The sequence below is a fragment of the Phaethon lepturus genome, unplaced genomic scaffold (genome assembly GCF_000687285.1).
Source record: "Phaethon lepturus isolate BGI_N335 unplaced genomic scaffold, ASM68728v1 scaffold552, whole genome shotgun sequence".
In the NCBI taxonomy this organism is placed as follows: Eukaryota; Metazoa; Chordata; class Aves; order Phaethontiformes; family Phaethontidae; genus Phaethon; species Phaethon lepturus.
The window spans coordinates 54470-76502 of NW_010522408.1; the positions used below are offsets into that span (position 1 = coordinate 54470).

The 22033-nt window shown below is 39.8% G+C and overlaps 1 protein-coding gene across 1 annotated transcript in view; it reads right to left on the reverse strand.

Annotated features, from left to right (window-relative positions):
- CEP192 (centrosomal protein 192kDa) overlaps window positions 1-22033 on the reverse strand; it is an 80019-nt gene that overhangs the window by 27668 nt on the left and 30318 nt on the right. The window contains exons 18-31 of the mRNA XM_010281785.1: window positions 20650-20798; window positions 17386-17616; window positions 15797-15922; window positions 14655-14798; window positions 14391-14454; window positions 13540-13679; window positions 13322-13414; window positions 9212-9327; window positions 6926-7102; window positions 5049-5139; window positions 4080-4256; window positions 3276-3536; window positions 2941-3059; window positions 774-883 (exon numbers count right to left, since the gene is read on the reverse strand). Coding sequence (XP_010280087.1) covers window positions 774-883; window positions 2941-3059; window positions 3276-3536; window positions 4080-4256; window positions 5049-5139; window positions 6926-7102; window positions 9212-9327; window positions 13322-13414; window positions 13540-13679; window positions 14391-14454; window positions 14655-14798; window positions 15797-15922; window positions 17386-17616; window positions 20650-20798 — 1998 coding nt within the window. The remainder of the gene's footprint in view (window positions 1-773; window positions 884-2940; window positions 3060-3275; window positions 3537-4079; window positions 4257-5048; window positions 5140-6925; window positions 7103-9211; window positions 9328-13321; window positions 13415-13539; window positions 13680-14390; window positions 14455-14654; window positions 14799-15796; window positions 15923-17385; window positions 17617-20649; window positions 20799-22033) is intronic.

A 22033-nucleotide genomic window follows, 5' to 3' on the forward strand; every position in this document is an offset into this window, starting at 1 on the left:
AGGGTGGGCTCCTTCACAAGGGAGACAGTCCTCCACCAACTTCTCCAACATGAGTCCTTCCCACAGGTTGCAGTTCTTCACAAACTGCTCCAGCCTGGGACCCTTCCACAGGGTGCCATCCTTCAGGAACAGACTGCTCCAGCCTGGGCTCCTCCCTCCAGGGGGCCAGAGGTCCTGCCAGGAGCCTGCTCCCACGCAGCCCTCCCGTGGAGTCACAGCCTCCTTTGGGCATCCACCTGCTCCACCATTGAGCACCATGGGCTGCAGGGGGACAGCCCGCTTTACCATGCTGTTCACCACAGGCTGCAGGGGAATCTCTGCGCTGGTGCCTGGAGCCCCTCCCGCCCCTCCGGCTTCACTAGCCATGGTGTTTGCAGAGTTGTTTCTCTTACACATTCTTACTCCTCTCTTTCGGCTGCTATCACACAGCAACTTTTTCCCTTTCTTAACTCTGTTCTCCCTGAGGTGCTACCACCATCACTGATGGGCTTGGCCTTGGCCAGTAGTGGGTCTGTCTTGGAGCTGGCTGGTATTGGCTCTACCAGACACAGGGGAAGCTTCTAGCAGCTTCTCACAGAAGCCACCCCTGTAGCTCCCCCCGCTACCAAAACCCTGCCACACAAACCCAATACATGCATTCAAATTGAGAATTTTGCTTCTACGTTTATTAAAAAAGAAGCAGTGGAAAAATAACTAAGGTTCAAGCCTAAAAGCATGTTTTTCCACACAAAAATAAAGTACTGCACTTTTCTTTTAGCAAGTCATAGGCTTACCTTCTGTCACAAGCTGCTCCCCTTGAAATTCTTCATCAAATACAATATTTCTCAATAAGCTCTTTTCTGGGATTATGTGTTTTTCCACCTCAGGTTTATACATCATAGCTCTGTTAAAGAGATAAAGAAAAAAAGTCATTAAATTACACATAGTACTGGAAACAACATTTTTAAAAAGTTTGTAAGATTGGTAAGAATCCAGCATAAATTTATCTATCATTTTTTGAATACACCAAGCTCAAATCTGGAAGCAAATATTTTCATAATCTTAAAATGGTTAAAGAAATACCTGCTCTATTGCTGCATAGTAAAAAGAATCACTGAAATAATGGCTACCATACACTTGCCTTTCCAAGATAGTTGTTCTCGGCTGTCAGTCACACCTACCTAGATTTCTGATAAGTACATCAGGCAACTGAATGATTTTTCAATCACCACATGAAGCAAGAGAATGCTGTTTTGGTCACAAGTGAAAGCCTTTTGAGGGGAAAAATTGACTAATCAATGGCAGAGTGGCAGCAGGTGCCAGCCAACAGCAGGAACATGGAGCCAAGGAGCGTGACTGCCAAAGGACAGAAAAGACTGGGAGGCATAGGGATATACACAGTCCTGGAAAAAATGAGCAGCTACAGGTCAGTAAGAGGAAACCTGGCACTCAGAGAAGGTCAGAGCTGTGGAGGGGGAAAGAATACCTCAGCACTACTAAGTCTCAGGTGTAAGCTACTTACCAGGCTGCTGACTATGTATATTTTTGGAGTAAAGAACTTGAGCCAGAAGTTGGCAGACCAGGCAGATTACTCATTTCACATTCCTGCCCCTAAGTCCCAAATCATATACTCGTTCCAGTACACAATTAGAGAATGGGGTTTGTTTGACTGGCTGACAGTACTCAGTTGTTTCAAGAAATAAGCATCTCTCTCAGATTATCAAGGGAGACTTCAGAGAAGCTCCCATCAAGAAACAACCAACTAGACCACACTGTTCAAGAACCAAATGCCACACCTGCTGACTAATAAAATCAGCAACTAATAATTTCACTCATGTACCAATGTCCAGAGTCTGAATAAAAGTTTCCGAGACTACTTATATAGGTGCATCAAGCTTCTTAATGGGTTTTCTGTTGATCAGTAGATCAAAGCTTTTCCCTAAGCATCTCTGCCCTTTGAGAAGGATTCAATGATAGTGAGCATTGCCTCATAGTTCATACAAAATCACTAAAAAGCATCTTCTGAGATACCTGAGAAACAAACTGTCTATCAAGTAGGTCACAAATGCAGCTATTCTATGAGCTTTTTATTCAAAGTCATACAGTTAAATTCAGCTATGTTTAATACCTTACTTGGATAACAATACATACAATGATTACCATAAAGTTTCAGGCAGACACATTTAAAAGCAACAGTGAAATACTGCCATTCTGAAATTTTGCACTGAATGACGACCATCAGCACCTTAGTGCTCTGCCTAATCTTAACATTTTGCCTTATCACTATACACCACACACAGCACAAGTCAAAAGTGCCACTTACGTCATTAAAGGCAGAATATGCCATTTTTATGCATTTGAGTTATGCAAATTGAAAGGCAGAGTAATGTAGCTTCTATTTAAGCTCAGTAAGATATAATCTACAAATTTCCTCAGTGTATTACAATCGTATGTGGATGTTATTTCTCTCAAACACACATCTATTCAAACATTGTCTTTGTCAACAGAATTCAGCAAAGCAAGATGCGAATCTTGTTCAAAACTTAATACTACTGAATTTCAGTACTACTCCTCTCATAAGCCTTTTCTTTAAAAATTAAAGCTACATACATATGGAAAGAGAGATACCAAGACAGAACACAACTCTCTTCTGACACAAAAAAGCAAAAATTTTCCCCCAAACCCACCACACTCAAATACAAGAATGTAAAAAGAAAATAAAACCCTTAACTAGGATTGTGGCTACAGTATGTAAACAAAGCCACAAATAAACAAACCAAACACCCATCAAACAACCTATCAGATGTAAGACTTAAGAGATATCTCCGTATCATCGCTGTCTTTTGGTTTATTCTTGCTATTTTGAGAAGTATATTAAGACCATACTCATGGTAGCACGCACCTCTAATTTTAACTTTTTATTAAACATTTTCTCTGTTACAACAGTAAAGTACATCTTACCTACGATACTGCTGCCTAGAAACTTCATCTCCACAAAAAAAACATACTGTTGATACCAATGTGTTTGTTTTATGGAAGTTCTTTTCCTTTTCCATTGGATTCCATGTTATAGTAATCACCTGATAAAAAAACAGACAACATACTCAGAATAAAAATATCGTTGTTAGTACTAACATTTGGAATATGAGTCAACAAATTCTGCAATACAAGTGAAACAGTATTTTACACAAGTTAAATGAGATTTTAATAAAGAACTAGTCAGACACATTCTCATTGATCACATTTATTTTAATTTAAATTAATAAAATTTGATCAGAATCAGGTATTATACTTACTTCATGTGTTCCTTCTTTTAGTACAAACTTCTCTGGAGATACCATCATTACCTGAGGATCCATAACTGTTTTTGTCCGTAGGTTTGCAAAGCACAGTGCTTTAACATAGGCAGCCCGAGAACCTGTATTTCTTAAGCAGAAGGAAGCTTTCCTTAATCTTGCAGGCAGTAGTCCATCCAGTGTTACCATGTAACTATCTGACAGTTTTTTAACGTTGTCTAAAGTTATACTGCTTGTTCCTCCATATCCAGATAACGGTATCTTGGGGGGTGGAAGAAAGAAAAAAAAAAAAAACACACACACAAAAAACCCCACTACTTCAACTGAAAGAAAGCTTCTTCCTAAAATTTCTGTACAACTATGGTGAACTATATAAAGAGTTACAGAAAGACAAATGAAAATGCTTAAAATGTGAACTGAAAAGACTGCAAGAAATAAAAAAAGCCTAAGTTTATTCAATCTTTTTCAAGTTCTACTGAAAATAAATTTAAGGCCTACCTATAGAACAAGACAAGTTCAGATTTTTTGACAGGTCTAGAGTTACAAATCTTAGGCTACTTTTAATAAAGTACATAAAATCTTCCTTCTTCCTTCACAAGGGGAAAAACAGCATGCAAAATTGAAGCTAATGTTCAAACTGTAAAATTTAGTGCCCAAGCAACCTTTAACAAGTATGCAGATACGCATAGTGTATACCTTGAAAAGTTTCAGCTTTTTGATAGAAACAGCTATTCAGTGATAGATTTTAAGTAATTATGAAAAATGTATGTTTGAATTTATTATAAGTTAGGTTTGGACTCTTACACTAAACTTAATTCCTGGCTGTGATCGAATCCCCAGCTGTTTGATTTCCAGCTTCGCAAAAAAGCAAGTTATTCGAGTAGGTGTAAACATCAAGTATATGTTAGTATCTTCTTTGGGACGGATTTTGAGTTCCCAATTACTAGTTAAGCGTTCTTCTGATCCAAATATACTTTGCAGCTACAAAAAAAACAGAAGACACCAAAAGCAAGTGACTACAATAGGAAAAACATATAGCAGTAAAACTTAACTTCACTAGTAACCCAGAATTGAGTCCTTCAAAATCTGGATTAACTCAGTTGACAATGGCATAAATTTAAAGTTGCAATGCTTAATATGCAACAAAAAAAGACCAAGTTCAAGGTACTTTATATTCCCACAACGAGCATATCAATGCCTCTCAGTTTAGACCACAGGGGTTTTTGCCTTCCATCCACAATAAAGTAAGGCTGAGCTTAACAAGCACTACATTAATTCTCTCTCAGTTTAAGATTTTAGATATCAAATCTGAACTAGAAAAGGGGATATAAATGTATGTGGACTACGTGACAAAAAAAAAATCTCTAATTATGGTAATTCCCAAAGGCTAATTCCAGTTTTTCTTTCCTCCTTCCCTCACGTACACAGAGTCATTTTGGAGTGAGGTCTGGAATCCCTCCTGCAAGAAGGGCCACTGACAGATCACTCCAAGTGTTGACTTTGTTGTGCTACAGCAGCTTAAAGAGCTGTAAAATGAGCTCCAATTTGCTGCAGCACTCTCATCCTTCCAGCTCTTCCTAAGGCTGCCAATGTAGCTTATGCTCTGCTACCATGTCCATCCTAGCAGTCTCAGAGCAAATACTCACACAGCCTGCCAGTCACTGACATTTATAAAAAGAACACCACTGACTTATAAAGGCAAAGACATTTTTGTTATAAACATAGCCTGATTAATTGTCATAAACACTGAAGAGACATTTTCATGACAGTTACCTGAAAGCAGTCTTGATCCTGGCCTCTTATCAACAGTCTTAAATGCTGGGTCACAGATGGAGAGTCATTTCTTAGAGTTAACTTCTGCTGGCTGAAAAATATGAAGTTTAGTTATACTTTACAGCAAATGTAAATTAACTGCATATATTTATTCATGGAAACAATGGAAATGGAACAGTCAATTTTAAGGTAATTTCACGACAAAAAAAAATCGCCTCTTGAAACAACAGAATAGGTTAGCCAATTATTCCTGTATTCTCAAACTTAGAGACCTTGCAACATTATACACCATTACACATCAATCCTCATGCAGCAAAACCACCTCAAAATATATATAAACACAGCTTTTCTGAAGTTCAAGTATTGTACTTAACAGCTTGAACTTTTAAAGCAAACAGTTTTGTCAATACAAAAATCCCTTTAAAAAAAACCACTTTAAGACACAATAATAATTAGATTATCCAGAGCCACTTAGTTATGCAGAAACAGTCTTGCGTGTTGTCTGGCCCAGATTCACTGGAACAGTTGTAAAGAACTAATTTAGGACAATTTTTCCTTTTCATGCACTTTTCAACATGATAGTACCACAGAAAGTTATGGCCACTTGGCAGCATCACCTTGACCAAAAAGTAATTTTTTTCTCTCTGATATATCCTGGATTGACCAGGTTTCTGGTACTCAGATCTTTCCTCAAGAGAGGAAGGAAACCTCTCCAGCAAGAAGAGTGAGTGCCTTTGTAATTTTAACAAGTCAAAAACAACCACGAAGGATGTGACAACCCGGTAAAAACTGGTAAAAACATGAAGGAAGAGGAAGGATCATGCAGTTAGAATTAGAGGAAGGGGGAGAGAGAGCACAGCCTGTCCCCAGTTTTCAGTGGCAGACACCATTTTCTACTCACCTGGAACAAAAATTCTAAAAATAATTGCAGCTTCCTAAAACCAATAGTACATCAAAACTTTTTTTCAGGAGGAACAGAAAATAAAAGGTAGTAGCACACGGGGAAGAGAAAATAATTCCCAAACACCAACAAGCCAAAACTACTATGTTATAAATACACTATCTTAACAAAACATAAAAATAAGAATATAGCTGCCAGAAACGGTTCTTGGCAACCAACATGGATCACTTTTCAACAATCAGGAACATTATTAGATTCCTCAAAAAGTTCAATATCAAAACAACAGTGGACTCGTCCCTAAAGTAATACTTACTAGAAGTCCAGAGATCTGCAAAACTTGCAGCCTTTACATACAAAAGCAGAAAAGTATATCTAAGCAATTACAAACAGTGTCACTAAATCATGGAATATTGAAGCTATGAACATGAAACTAGAGAAGTTCAAACAAGAACTAGTCTGAAGGATAAAGCAATCATAATTAGAGTTGCAATGGATTCTCCATCACCAGAAGTTTTAACATTGAACATCTCTTTAATTTATCTATCTGAATTTTGAGTGTTTCAACAGCCTATGCTATTCAGATTGTCAAATTACATTACCAGACTAGATTCTTCTAGTCTTAATGGATGAACTGAACATAAACAAGCATAGATATTTCCAGCAAGAGATACGTGTCAAAAGAACCAACAGAATTTTTCCACCAACTTACTTGGAACATATTTTCCACTACATTTCTACTTGTATACCACACCTTAGAGAATCAGATATTATTCTAATGATAACTACAGAGTCCTGAAGAATACAAAAAGCTCAAACAAGATCACAGTTTGTTTCCAAAAATTTCTTGCACAAAAAAATAATTGTATTATACTGCTTCTCTCACTTGTGTCATAAAACAGCTTAGTTTATCATCTTTGGATTATTAATGTTAATAGGTAGTTTTACTTCAAGTAAGTGCAATGTAAAATATACTTACACAGATGCTCCAAGTGTTACTCCTCCCCAGGCAATGAACTGCTTGTTGGAGAGAATGGGTGGGATGTCTGAGCAGCCAGCAGCTGTAGACACAGGTTTATTCTCCTCAGACTCCACCTCACCTTTTATCACCACTTCATACTGAGGCCCAGATGGCAGCACAAGGATTTTCAAAGTACTTCAAAAATAAATAAATAAATTTAAATCCCACCACAGAACAAGATTAAGTTGATGAAAACAAAACATAACTGAAAACAAAAAATAAACAAACCTATAGACAGGCCTTTTTGAACTACTTTCTTAAGGGGAAAATACAAATACTTTATTTTAAGACAAAGGCCAGCTTTAGGCAAAGTTTTAGCAAAATCTAAATCCTTTGGACTGTAAATATGCATGCCATATGTATCTCAAGCAATCTTCTGAAGTATTTCATCTGGAAATGGTCCAGATAAGTCTAGACAAATTATTTTTTGCCAATGCTAACTTCTGATTGACAGACTAATTTTGGAGAGAAACAAAGCGTGGCTGTCTCTACGGAGATGAAACAGATGCAGAACTCCAATGAAGTTTTACAAGTGTGAGATACACGGAAGTGTCAAAATTAAACTGAGTCCTGTTAACAATGGTAGTGTTCTAAGCCACAAACCCAAGATTTTTTTCCCCACTTTGTTTCCTGCGATTGCTTAGAGAAAGAACACTGAGCCCACAGACAGAGAACCAGCCACCTACAGCTGGCTTTTCATGATACAGCCTCTACCCTATAGGACACAAGCACAGTGCAGATGACTACTGCCTTCTTCAGGCAGAGAAGAGAAACACGAATGAGAGCATCAGGAGTACAGATTCAAACAATGAAGTAGAAAGAATACTGAATAGGAAAGCTAGACCTAAATAGCAAAGAAAACAGAGAAGAAACTAGACACACAGAAAAAACACACAGAAGAGGAACCAGGAAAAAGAAAGTGCTGCCTAATTAAAAGGGACGGAAGGCAACAAAGAAATAAAACAAAAGGCTCAAGTATATAGGGAAGGAAGTGGAGATTGGAAGTACCTAACCAACGATACAGGGAATGAGGGGAAAAACAATCAGAAAAATAAACCAGAAAAAGAATCTAGAAAAAAGGCATAGAGCAGGAAGGAAATCAAGCTTTTAAAGAATAGGATGAAACATTTGCTATAGCACAGACCCACAAAAGCCAGGAACGAAACTCAAGAAACTCCTAGCAGTCAGTTGAATTCCTATGATGCCTACTGACAGAGTCCTGCATCCCATCAGTAGGGAACATGAACCCTTGTTACTGCTTTACTTAGTTTATTAGTCTTTTGGCAGCACTTGCAAGTGGACTGCTAAGTTTCCAACCCTACTGAGTATCTTGATGCTGTAAAGCAAAGCAGTTTTATGCATAAGACACAGGAAAGCAAAGACTAATCACTTTGTCTGTCTATCCATTAGGATCATACTGTCATTAGCACAAGACTTATCATTGTTTAATTTAATGCACTGGGTAGGCCTAGTTAAGCTAGATAGTGAAACTGAACATATCTTGGACAGCTGAAACCAGGACACCATTCTTGCTCTATTACAGCAGAAACTCCAAAACATGTAGCAAAAGAGGAAAAGCTGCTCTGGAGAATTGAGTCAGACCCCTGCCATTGTCAAAAAAACTCTGACATGACACCAGAATGGACACTTGAACCCATCAAGTCTACTTCACAGAATGAAGGTTGACAGGTGCTAATGTGCAAAAATATGAATGCTTACATCAGCAAATGGAACACGGACATAAGTGCTGTACAGGATTTAGAGCCAAACTTTGATTATGGCAGACAAAATGAATAAGTACTTTTGATCCTACCTGTGCTTGAGTTTTTTCATATGTGAAACTGAAGTAAAATTTCCCTTCTCTCAGTGGACTGAAGAAGAGGAAAGCAACTGAAGAAGCTGCTGAAGGTAAGTATTTTAAACCTTTCCTGTACTTTAGAAACATGTACCATATAAATGGCGTCGGGGACTTACTCTATTTATTTACACTAAACAAGTCTCAGGACATCTGTTGATCTCTGAGGGGAAATATCAGCTACTCATTAACTTATGTAAAGCAAAAGAGGCAGGAAATCTATGGTACAGGTGAACCTTAGCAAAAATCTACTTCGTAATGAATGAGGACTCTCACAAAAACAACTGAAGTCAAAGCCTCCCTCGTGGGTAAAACTTTCAATTTCTTTATAACCTTAAGGCCTAAAGTAGTTCTGTTTAAAACAGGCAGAATAAAATCAGTTATGTTACCTTTCTGTAGTCATTACGTTTTTTGGAAAAAACAGGACAGTCACTTCTCGTTCTTCTCCAGGAAGAAGGAAAAGATCCCCAGGTTCAACAGCAAAGCAGCTGTCCTGATTTGATGTCTAAATGTGGGCACGGGGAAAAGGGAGGCTTGGTTACTTATTTTAAGGGAGTAAACATTTCTACAACATACAATACAATTTGGGTGTGCATCTACTGTACATACAGTTCAGACAATTCAAATGCACCTGGCACCTTCAGAACTTTCACATAATCCTGCACTACTTAAACTCTTCTAAAAAGTTGGACTATAATACAAATACCTCTAAAAGAGGAATCTTAAGACATCAACTGTGTATACAATGCTGAAGGGGCCACGAACAGATTTAGAACACTTAACAGAAGTACAACATGGCAACGGTACACCACTACTGAAGTAACATCACCAGTCTCAACGGTGTTACCAACGATTACTGGTATCAGTTCGTATCCAATATCATCATGTTAATGTGGCATTTGTGATACTAGTCATGCATCCTATTTCCACGGCCTGTAAGTCATGGAAATTACATACAAGCCATGCCATTGTGTAAGGTCACAGGGCCATGTCCCCTCAGCTCAGAAACAATACAATAGGATGGGAAAAATTTGGAGAAAACAGCAGTTATAAGAGACATGTAAAGGCTTATGTACAAAGAAAACTGGGGGTCCTTATCATAGAATAGTTTGGGTTGGAAGGGACCTTTAAAGGTCATCTAGTCCAACCCCCCTGCAATGAGCAGGGACGTCTTCAACTAGATCAGGTTGCTCACAGCCCTGTCCAACCTGGCCTTGAATGTTTCCAAGGATGGGGCATCTACCACCTCTCTGGGCAACATATGCCAGTGTTTCACCACCCTCATTGTAAAAAATGTCTTCCTTCTACATAGTCTAAACCTACCCTCTTTTAGTTTAAAACCATTACCCCTTGTCCTATCGCTACAGGCCCTGCTAAAAAGTCTGTCCCCATCTTTCTTAGAAGCCCGCTTTAAGTACTGGAAGGCTGCAGTAAGGGCTCCCCGGAGCCTTCTCTTCTCCAGGCTGAACAACCCCAGCTCTCTCGGCCTGTCCTCACAGGAGAGGTGTTCCATCCCTCTGATCATTTTGGTGGCCCTCCCCTGGACCCTCTCCAACAGCTCCATGTCTTTCCTGGGCTGAGGGCTCCAGAGCCGGATGCAGAACTCCAGGAGGGGTCTCACCAAAGTGGAGTGAAGGGAGAGAATCACCTTCTTTTTTGGCCACGCTTGTTTTGATGCATCTCAGGATATGGTTGGCCTTCTGGGCTGCGAGTTCACATTGCTGGCTCATGTCCAACTTTTCATCTACCAGTACTCCCAAGTCCTTCTTGTCAGGGCTGCTCTTGATCCCTTAAACCCCCAGGCTGTACTGATACCATGGCTTGCCCCAACCCAGGTGCAGGAGCCTCCACTTGGCCTTGTTGAACCTCATGAAGTTCACACAGGCCCACTTCTCAAGTTTGTCCAGGTCCCTCTGGACGGCATCCCATCCCTCAGGCATGTCAACTGCACCACTCTGCTTGGTGTCATGTGCAAACATGCTGAGGGGGCACTCGATCCCACTGTACATGTCATTGATGAAGACAGTAAACAGTACTAGTTCCAGTACAGATCCCTGATGGACACGACTCATCACCCATCTCCATTCAGACGTTGAGCTGTTGACCACTACCCTCTGGATGCGACCATCCAACCAATTCCTCTTCTACCCAACAGTCCACCCATCAAATCCATCTCTCTCCAATTTAGAGAGAAGGATGTTGTGGGAGACTGTGTCAAAGGCCTTACAGAAGTCCAGATAGACAACATCTGTAGCTCTTCTGTTATCCACTGATGTGGTCACTCAGAGAAGGCCACTAGGTTGGTCAGGCAGGACATGCCCTTGGTGAAGACATGCTGGCTGTCTTGAGTCACCTCCCTGTCCTCCACATGCCTTAGCATAGCTTCTAGGAGGATCTGTTCCACGATCTTCCCAGGCACAGAGGTGAGGCTGACAGGTTGGTAGTTCCCAGGGATGTCCTTTGTACCCATGTTAAAAATGGGTGCAATGTTTCCCTTTTTCCAGTCTCCAGGGACTTCACCTGACTGCCAGGCCTTTTCAAATATCATGGAGAGTCATTTGGCAACTACATCAGCCAGTTCCCTCAGGACTCTGGGATGCATCTCGTCAGGTCCCATAGACTTATGTATGTTCAGGTTCCTCGTGTGGTCTCGAACCTGTTCTCTTAAAGTGGGAGGGACTTTGCTCCTCCAGTCCCCATCTTGCAGGCCATGCCCTTGAGAGGTGTGGGAAGAGAGATTGCCAGCGAAGACTGAGACAAAGAAGTTGTTGAGACCTCAGCCTTCTCTTCATCCATTGTTACCAGTCTGCCAGCCTTGCTCATCAAGGGGTGTATGCTTTCTTTAACTTTCCTTTTCTGGCTGACATACCTGTTAGAAGCCGTTACGATTCTTCGCATCCCTTGCCAAGTTCAGCTCCAGACGCGCCTTAGCCTTCCTGACCCCATCCCTACACAAGCGGGCATTGTCCCTGTTACTCTTCCCAGGACACCTGTCCCTGCTTCCACTGCCTGTGCATTTACTTCCTGCCCTTTAGTTTGACCAGCAAGTCTCCACTCAGCCATGCCAGTCTCTTGCCTTCCTTTCCTGATTTCTTAAACCTGAGGATCAAGAGCTCTTGTGCTTTGTGGAAAGCAACCTTAAAGACCTGCCAGCTCTGTTCTGCTCCCTTGTCCCTTAGGGCAGTTTCCCAGGGGGACCTACTGACTAACTCCCTAAAGAGCTGGAAGTTTGTTTTCCTAAAATTCAGGGTCCCGACTTTACTCTTCGCCTGACCGATATCCCTCAGGACTGCAAACTACACCAATGCGTGATGAGTGCGGCCCAGGCTGCTTCCAATCTTGACGTCACCAATTACCTCACTTAAGAAGTTATCCTCCATGCATTCCAGGAGTCTCCTGGATTGCCTACAGCTGACTGTGCTACTTTTCCAGCAGATGTCAGGGTGGCTGAAGTCCCCCAGCAGGATGAGAGCCTGCGAGCATGATGACTCCTGTAGCTGGAGTAAGAAGTCTTCACCAATAAACTCCCCTTGTTTGGGCAGTCTGTAGTAGACACCAACCATAAGTATTGCTTTGTTGCCATGGTCTCCAATTCTTACCCATAAGCTTTCAACCTGCTCATGGCTATTCGTCACAGGCAGCTCTTCACACTTTATCCATTTCTTGATGTAGAAGGCAACGCCTTTCCCCTCCTTCTTTACCTGTCCCTTCTGAACAGCCTGTAGCCATTAATAGCTGCACTCCAGTAGTGGGATTCATCCCACCAAGTTTCAGGAATGGCAACTAGGTTGTAGCTTTTTAGCAGCATGGTGGCTTCCAGCTCCTACTGTTTGGTTGCCCATGCTGCATGCATTGGTGTAGAGGCACTTCAGCTGGGCTGTCAGCAGCATCACCTTCTTAGAGGAACACCCCTTAATTCATTTGACGTATTTCACTGGTGTTTCCCTGTTGGCTCCTATTACCTCAGGAGCCCCCAGCTTATATCCCTAAGACTTCAACTGTGCTGCAGTGTAGCCAGCACATCTCAAAGCAACAGGCTGAGGGCCCTTGCTAGCATCCCGTCCCTCTAACTTGGCATGTCATCCCACAGCTTGTCACAGGCTTCCCCGTTCAAATCTAGTTTAAACCTCTGTCAATAAGACCTGCCAGCTTGTGAGCCATGACCTTCTTCCCCCTTTGAGAAAGGTGAATCCCATCTGATGTCAGCAAGCGTGGTGCTGTGTAGGCCATCCCATTATTGAAAAACCCAAAACTGTGGCAGTGACACCAGCCACGGAGCCATGCATTAATAGACTGGCCCTATCTGTTTCTTCCAATGTCGCTGCCTGCAACTGGAAGGACAGAGATAAAAATAACCTGTGCTCCAGATTCCCTAATGTAAATTTGTAAATCTTTTCTCAAACCACACAGTTAATCTAGCATTGCAAGGCTTGGCTCTAGCTTCAATACAACATTAACAGGACAAAACTCATGATTTCAAGAGGGAGAAACCAACCTACCTTAACTTTCAAATATACACCAATGTTTCCAGCATTTTTCAATGGCAGCTGCTGTTTGGCTGTGGAACCCACACTAGTAGACAGATACATTGTCTGGAAAACGTAAAGAAGTGTGTATGTATGTATATATGCATATATAATAAAACTAAACGTTACAAAAGAAGCAGGCTAGGAGAGACAAACTATTATTAAAACACATTTCATAAATACATGCAAACCTGTAAGTCCTTCGGAGCATGTATCCTTGCTGTTCCAGCTCTTGCTCGGAGAGGAATACTTTTAATTACACTGCTAGGTCCTGGACTATCCACTTCCACATCAACTCTTGCCAAGAATTCATCTGCTGGACCCAAGGAATCTAGGAACAATTCCATGAGTAACAAAGGCAAGCAAGTCTGCTAGCAGCAAATGACATTCCTACGGATGCATGTCTCACTTCAGCTACTGTCCAAACTTAACACATTAATGTTGTGGTAACATTAACAGAAACTCTCCCCATTATCCCAGCAACATTTTTTTCTTTTATTTAAAGTCTCACAGGATTTTATTTAAGATTTTAAATCTCTCAAATGTCTCTGTCAAAATGTGGCTGGAATTGTCCTTAAAGCAAACAACAAAAACATCCTATACTAGCCAAACTAGTTCACATATGTACTCTCTACTCCTTGGGAAGCCAGAAAAACTCCGGCTTTTTGGAAGCCAGAGAAATTGGAAGAGGTTTCTTCCAATTTCTTATCTACTTTGCAACCAGTGCAGTGTTCTAATCAATGATTATTTAATTCCCCCAGAAAAAGGAGTAAAGCAAATTCCACACATCTTGCAGTAGCTAACCGCTTTGTACAGCTTAATAGTGAAGTATAAATACCCCTGTTAGCATCTAAATGATTAAGACACGGAAGTATTCCACCTCCTTCAGTTACTAAAATTAACACAATACCCAAAATATTAGGATACAAACCAAAGATGGAATATTTGATTTCAAATTTCCAGCCTGTTCCTGCAATTCTAAGACATGCATACACTAGAAGTCAAATTTGTTTTAGCTGAAATTAAAAACAAGTTGCTATACCTGAACAAGAAATTTGTTTCTTAGGTGCATGGAACAGAACCCAAACTGTTAAAGCTTCCGGATCCTGAAAAAGAAATTGGTAGACTCATCTTATGGCGGGGAATTACTGAAGAGAAAAAAAAAAATTAAATAAAGCTAGCAACAAAACTCTACTGCTCGAATAGGCAGACCCCGCAAAAATCATTACTGTCAACCCAGATATTCACAACCATCATTTCAGACAGCAAGTAACAGGAAGAATCAGACAACTACAAAACTACTCACTTGCCCATCATAGCTTGCATGTATCACATGATTTACGACTGACGGAGCTGCTATCTGAGAAACTGCATCTGTTTGAAGCGATTGTTCATTAGAAGCATTAACTGGTTCCTTGGAAAACGTGAAGCAACGCCAAGCTACTGCATTCTGTCAAAGAAATAAAATATTAAAAGTATTAAATCTCTTATTGTCACTAGCGATAATGCTGACAAAGCTGATAAATACAAGGCAAGCTCTGAACAATCTAAGCAGTTTGGAAAAAAACAATCAAAGATTCGCCTGTAGTTTCAGTCAGTATGTGATAATCCAGCAAATCCTCTAAAAATAGTCGGAAACCCTTCTGCAGTAAAGGAGGCAAGCTGGAACTGTTTAGTTTAAGCCTTCAGGAAGTTTGGCTGTTCAAGACCAAACCTCACTAGTCATTAAGATGACCATCCAATCCTAACATAAGGCCAGTCCTTTCTTGTTCCCCACATAAGGAAACAAGACCAGCTCTTCCCACAGCAGAAAACAGCAGCCAGCCTAGCCAGAAATCTGAAATCTGCATTGCCACAGAGAGATGCAGAGGAGCATATTGTAGCCTATAATACAGGCTATTATTTTCTAGTGTGAGACAAAGCACATGGAGTGAAGAATCCTGCTCTTGCTCCTGCAGAGGAAGAGAGAATATGTTAAACTTGCTACGAAGCAAGTTTGCCTGCTTGTTTGAACAGTCAACTGTTCCACTTGAACAGTGGAATACATCTCCCATCTTCTCAGAGGGAAGGATTAAGCAACCCAATCCTTTCACTATCTGCTGCCCTGTGCTATCAAATCAGCCAACACAGAGGCAGCAGTCCATGGCTGGGCTGTGAAAAGCTGGGGGTGGCGGGAGAAAAAAAAAAAAAAAAAAATTAAACTACTAAACAAAACCCCACACCTATCCCAGAAGCATTTTTGTTGGTACCTTTACCATTCTAGCTGAATCAGATTATCACCCTGCAAAAAAAAAAAAAAATTTCCTGCCTAACCAAAGATTTCTTGGGAATCTTACATCTAGTGTCCAGGGTATATTTCTTAATGACACATAATATAAAGTGTTTTGGTATTACATTTCATTACCACAAGAAGTTAACTTTCACATACAGGAAGTTTACTGTACTTACAGCATTAATAATAAGTCTAATTGGCACAAAAGCATGGGTTTTGTTGATAAGTTTTAGTGGAAGAGCTTTCCAACTGCCAGAAGTCAAGTCACCAAAATCCAGATAATCTCTTTTTCCTGTTTCCACCTGGTTTTGAGGAAAAGCAGAACTTCAAAGGAAGGATAAAGTCCTAAAACTTATCTAAACTTCACTGTTTTGGACTCCAAAATACACTACCATACAAAAGCACCAGGAAAATAAGGACATTATTCACCTACTCCATACTCTTAATGCTATACCCACATACAATACACACCTCCTACCTGAGGTAGGAGGAATCTAAGAAATGTTTCCTTTGATATCAAAAAGGTTTACACTCAATTGGCTATCTCCCACATATTTTGCCTCAGTCAATTAAGACAATCTTAGTGCAATATTTATCCACTAAAACCCAGTACACAATCAAATTAGTTTGGCTAATTTAAAATAAAAATAAATCTAAACTATGATTATTGCTAGCAAGTAAGAAATGTCAGGTTTAGATCATTAAAATGTCATTTTAGCAAGTTAAAAGTTAAGAAAGTAGTTAACTACTAGAGAGTAGTTAATTTTTGTTAGCAGTGTTATGATCTGCAGCGAAATACAGCATTTATTTGGTACTTTTTCCAATCTGAGGAATATAACAAGACATGCAGAGATAGAGAATAAGGTTTAATTTTAACTTAAACATGAAGCAAGTTTGAATGAACTGTACCATAAAGAACATGGAGAATGATGGATTTTGCCAAACTATGTATTAAAAAATGCATTAAAAATTAAATCAAAATTTATGGAAGGAGCATTATAAATTATATTCATTCATGTGTATTCAACTAGAATATCATTACTTTAAAACATATACTTAGCCCAAAGCAAGTTAACAGACCACCTTAAAACGGAAAAAAAATGTTAGCTGTGGTTAATGGCTGAAAATTTTACTTTTATCAGCAATGTCAGAATATCCTATAATTTTTTCAGTCACTTCCAAAAGTACCATTAAATCCATTTCTGCTTGTCCATACTCTTGACATTTAGGACTATATAAAGCCAGATTTAATTCTTAACATCACACTGTCTCCCACCTGGTTGTTTTTCAGGGTAAGAAACAAGACAAAGTATTTTATACATCCACTTACTTTTAATTTTTATTTAGTCCAAAATAGGAAAACATTCTCTACAACCATAAATAAGCTGAAGGTAATAAGAAACCAAGACAAAGCCTACTTGATGTAAAAACTAAAGAAATCCTTACAACTGGAAATAAATGCTTTTTGTTGCATTTTAATGCCCAGTGGTATCCAACATAGCAGATACTTAGAAAGCATTAGATGTTTAAGATCTCATCCAGTCTTTTAATAATGAAAAAGTAATACGTTTTAATTTATTTTTTTCAGCCTAGTTATAGGCTTCTCATAAACATTCTCCTATATTCCTTCCCCACTCCAAACATATGAAATTCCAGGTTCCTTTGAAGAACAACCTAGTGCTCCTGTTCTTTTCCAGTGACATTAAACTATTCATAAAATCCCCACCCCCACAAAATAAACCCAACACAATAAGCAGCTACTTACCTCTAAATTAGGATTTTCAGCGACTGCTGTCAGAACTACCCTACTTGCCAAAGCTTCTGCCTGAACAATTGTCTCAGCATCTGCAGAAACTGGCCAAGATGAAACATTGAGGATACACTGAAAGATCCCCGAATGACAAGGTAAGAAAAGTATTTTCAGATCATTGGTAGAATAGGATCCTACGATGGTTTTGTTCTTGAAAACCAGACATTGATATTTCACAGGATCCATCTGAAAAACAAAATGTCTGTCACTTTCAACAGGCCTCTTGCCAGAGGACAGCTTCTTTCAAACTAGCACATTTATCTGGTGCCACTGCTCAGCAGTGGTTTGTGTATCTTTTGCTTAATATTAAATTACTGCATCTTCATATTCATGCCCCACTTCCATCCCACTCAACTGTTGGTACCTTCTTTTAATTTAAAGAGTTAGATAAGTCAGCCTGAAAGTTGCTGGGGTTTCTTCCCAGCATCTAGTGAGAGATTAACACTGGGATTATAGTATTTATTATATTTGAAACTGAATTCAAGTGATTGTGCCCCTGTACTCGGCACTGGTGAGGGCGCACCTTGAATCCTGTGTTCAGTTTTGGGCCCCTCACTACAAGAAGGATGTGGGGGTGCTGGAGCATGTCCAGAGAAGGGCAACGAAGGTGGTGAGGGGTCTGGAGCACAAGTCTTATGAGGAGTGGCTGAGGGAACTGGGGTTGTTCAGTCTGGCGACGAGGAGGCTGAGGGGAGACCTTATCGCTCGCTACAACTACCTGAAAGGGGGTTCTGGCGACGAGGGTGTTGGGCTCTTCTCCCAAGTAACCAGCGATAGGACAAGAGGAAATGGCCTCAAGTTGCGCCAGGGGAGGTTTAGATTGGATATTAAGAAAAATTTCTTCACGGAGAGAGTGGTCAGGCATTGGAGCAGGCTGCCCAGGGAGGGGGTGGAGTCACCATCTCTGGAAGTGTTCAAAAAACGTGTGGATGTGGCACTTCAGGACATGGTTTAGGGGACATGGTGGCGCTGGATTAATGGTTGGACTTGATGATCTTGAAGGTCCTTTCCAACCTAGTGATTCTGTGATTCTGTGAATTCATAAGTAAAACTCTGATTTTTGAGAAAGAACAGCAGCAAAATAAACAAAGCCAATTCTTCTTGGTGCTTTCTGCCCTCAAAGATGGGAGGAAGAATTATGGTGGAAGCCTAATGGAAAGGTCAGCGGATGGAGGTCACCAGTACATCCTAGCGCAGGATTTACTTTCTGTTGCGAACATATTCATAATCTTCAAGCAGAAGAGACAGACTGCAAGTCACACTCAGTGTATCTCAAAGTTAACCTGACTGAAAAAAGTGAGTTTTAATTATAATGTGGAGCAAACAAATTACATTTATGTATTTGTTCATGGAAACAACTGAAAATGGGACTGTCAACTATAAAGTAATTTAATGAAAAAAAAATTTCTTTCCTGGTACAACAGAATATCATGTTTGAAGAGCTGCATAAGAGCCTCATGACATTGAGTGACTAGAAAAATCTTAACTCTCATATACACATATGTATATATACATACACACCGAATTGTGGTTTGGTGATTTTTAAAGAGGAAACATTCAGAGAAAAGGAGAGCAAAACTACAAGTCATACTCCTGGAAAGACACGTGCTATGTCTGCTGGAAAAATATACCTAAGGAGGGATATGATAAGGATTTTCAAGACTTACAGGCAACAATATATAAGTGAATTTATATACCATTGTTTTTTGGTAATAAAGACCATCAAACAAAACCAGTGAGAACCAGATTTTAAAAAGGAAAGAAGTAGTACTGCATAGAATCCACAACTGAACTGAACTCTGGACAACACTACAGAATTTCAAAAGATTAACTAGATAAAGAATAGTCCATCAAAAACTAGTAAGAACAGAAATAACATCTAGCTCAGAAGTTCCCAAGCATCGAAGTGCCAGAAGCTCAGAGTATACTATGCTTGTTCTGCTGTTATATTCTTCTCTACTAAGAGTATTCATCAGTAAAGGAAGTTAAAGTATACTGATGGACCTTTAATCTAACTCATTCTTATGTTCTTGAGATCTTTTACCTCTGGAACTATTATTATGATGACAGAAGCAGACAGAATTTAACAAAATTAAAGGGCAAGATGCCCAAACTATGGCCTACAAGCTACACTGTCCTGGTTTCAGCTGGACTAGAGTTAATTTTCTCCATAGAAGCTGGTGTGAGGCTGTGTTTTGGATTTGGGATGAAAATAATGTTGATAACGTGCTGATGTTTTGGGTTGTTGCTAAGCAGTCAGGGACTGTCCAGCTTTTCATGCTGGACATTTCCTGCCAGGAAGTGGGCTGAGGGTGCACAGGGAGCTGGGAGGGGGCACAGCCAGGACAGCTGACCCAAACTGGCCAAAGAGATATTCCATACCATATGACGTCACTCTCAGCATATAAAACCGAGGGAAGAAAAAGGAAGCGAGGGACGAAAAAGGAAGCGAGGGACGTTCGGAGTGATGGCATTTGTCTTCCCAAGTAACCATTACGCGTGATGGAGCCCTGCTTTCCCCGAGATGGCTGAACACCAGCCTGCCCATGGGAAGTGGGGAATGAATTCCCTGTTTTGCTTTGCTTGCGTGCATGGCTTTTGCTTTGCTTATTAAACTGTCTTTATCTCAAACCACGAGTTTTCTCACTCTTACCCTTTCGATTCTCTCCCCTGTCCCATCGGGGGGAGTGAGCAAGTGGCTGCATGGTGCAGGGTTGCCACTTAGTAAGCAGCTGGGGTTAAACCATGACATACATATAACCCAAAGAACAATGCATCTAGGTTGAAGCCTGCTCCAAATATTTGTCATTCTCTGTCATGCAAGATCTCCCAATTTCAAGAAAAATGAGAGCAAACTACACAAAATGTTTTAGCAATAACAGTCCTCAGCATGGATGCTTTCTTTTCTAGGGCGGACTTTTCTTGCATACCAAGGTAGGAGTGAATAAGCGGTGAATCCAAACCTACTACACTTTACGCACACAAAACAATTCTACAAGTCAATCCTGTCATGTGGCATTTACCTCTCTACACCTACTTGTTGGAGTAGGTCAGGTGGCCTGGCTGAAAGAGGGTAGCACTGCTTTTGTGCACAGTAACTATAAAATGGGAAAAAATTACAAATCTCTACAGAGGGCTGTAATTTTACATATGACATCTGGTAAGATTACAGCATTGTTCCTACAGCTTTATTAAAAAAAAAAAACAAAAAACCCTTACCTTTTCCCCATTAACTGAAACACTGAGTATTCCAATGCTGACCTGCAACCACCGTTCAGTTGGATTAAAAATGCTAAGAACCGTCTGTGATGCAATTCCCACGCAACAGGCATTAGGGAACTTCAATTCTTCTGGTACTTTCACATGTCCTTTGGAAGAAAATATGCTCATGTTAGTTCCAATTACCCAGAAAGCAAATCAGCACTCAGGCAACCACCGTATCAAGTTTATAAACTCATTTGACGACTGCTTCATTATGGGAAGGAAATGTTTGACAGTTTTCATTAGAACGTTTTCCACAAGCCTGATACTCAGAATGTCAATCAATTGTTTCTAATTTGCATCTTATTTGGAATTCTATTATCACGAACAAAAATACTTATGGAAATAACACCTCCCATGCAGACACTAACCCACAAAGCATATCATACAAAACACTCAGTGTTCACAATTTAATCAGTACTAACCCAACTCAGAAAATGTGAATATCAGTATTACAACATCTTTAGAACATTTACACTGACCACAAGGAAAACCTTTTTTTACCGGAGTATAACTGTTACCTTAAAAGTTGTTTGGTCATTTTTCGCTACAGAAAATACTGAGTACTCCTAGAGTAGATTTTTGCTGTAGAAGTACAGTCATCAAAAGTTATCACCAGATCAAAAAGAAATCCTGCTTCAAATATTTTACTTTCAGGAAGTCCTTACTTCCAAAATATTAAAAATAACTTTTTCAAAGTAATTGCAGCATAATAACGACAACTCACAGCTCAAATGAAGGTAAGAGCTCTCTGGCATGCTGAGGATCTATCTTCATTATATCCAGAAACCCACTAATGGGCAGTCATGTCAAATTAAAAAATTTGATTTCTCAGTTTGAGAAATCACCTGACGTAGTTTTAGTTACTTGAGCAACAAGTTGTTGTGGTTTTTTTAAGCCACACAGTTGTTCCCCTCAAAAAAAAAAATTTAGCACAAGTATGAAAGTGAAAATATAAACCAAGACTAGTATCACTGGAAATTAAGTTCAAAAACTTAAGTTTGCCAAAAATCAAGTTTAGACTACATAGATACTCAGAGTTCAAACACATGTACAAAATCCTAGAAATTATATATTTTAAAAACAGGCAAAGAGTAAGATTGTTCAAATTTTACTATTTTTAAATGCACTAACAAGATCAATGATTTTGAACCATCAATGAACAGAAAATAGCTTATAAACTGTCACAAATTCAAACCTTCAACCCCACTAGCTTGCCGTTTCATCTGAAAGAATTAGCCAGAAAAAAGTATAGCAAACAAACAACTAAAGAGATCATAGGTTAAAAGTCATCTTTAAAATGAAACACTTCATTTGCATTGCTTAGGTTTAGAGCTAAGTC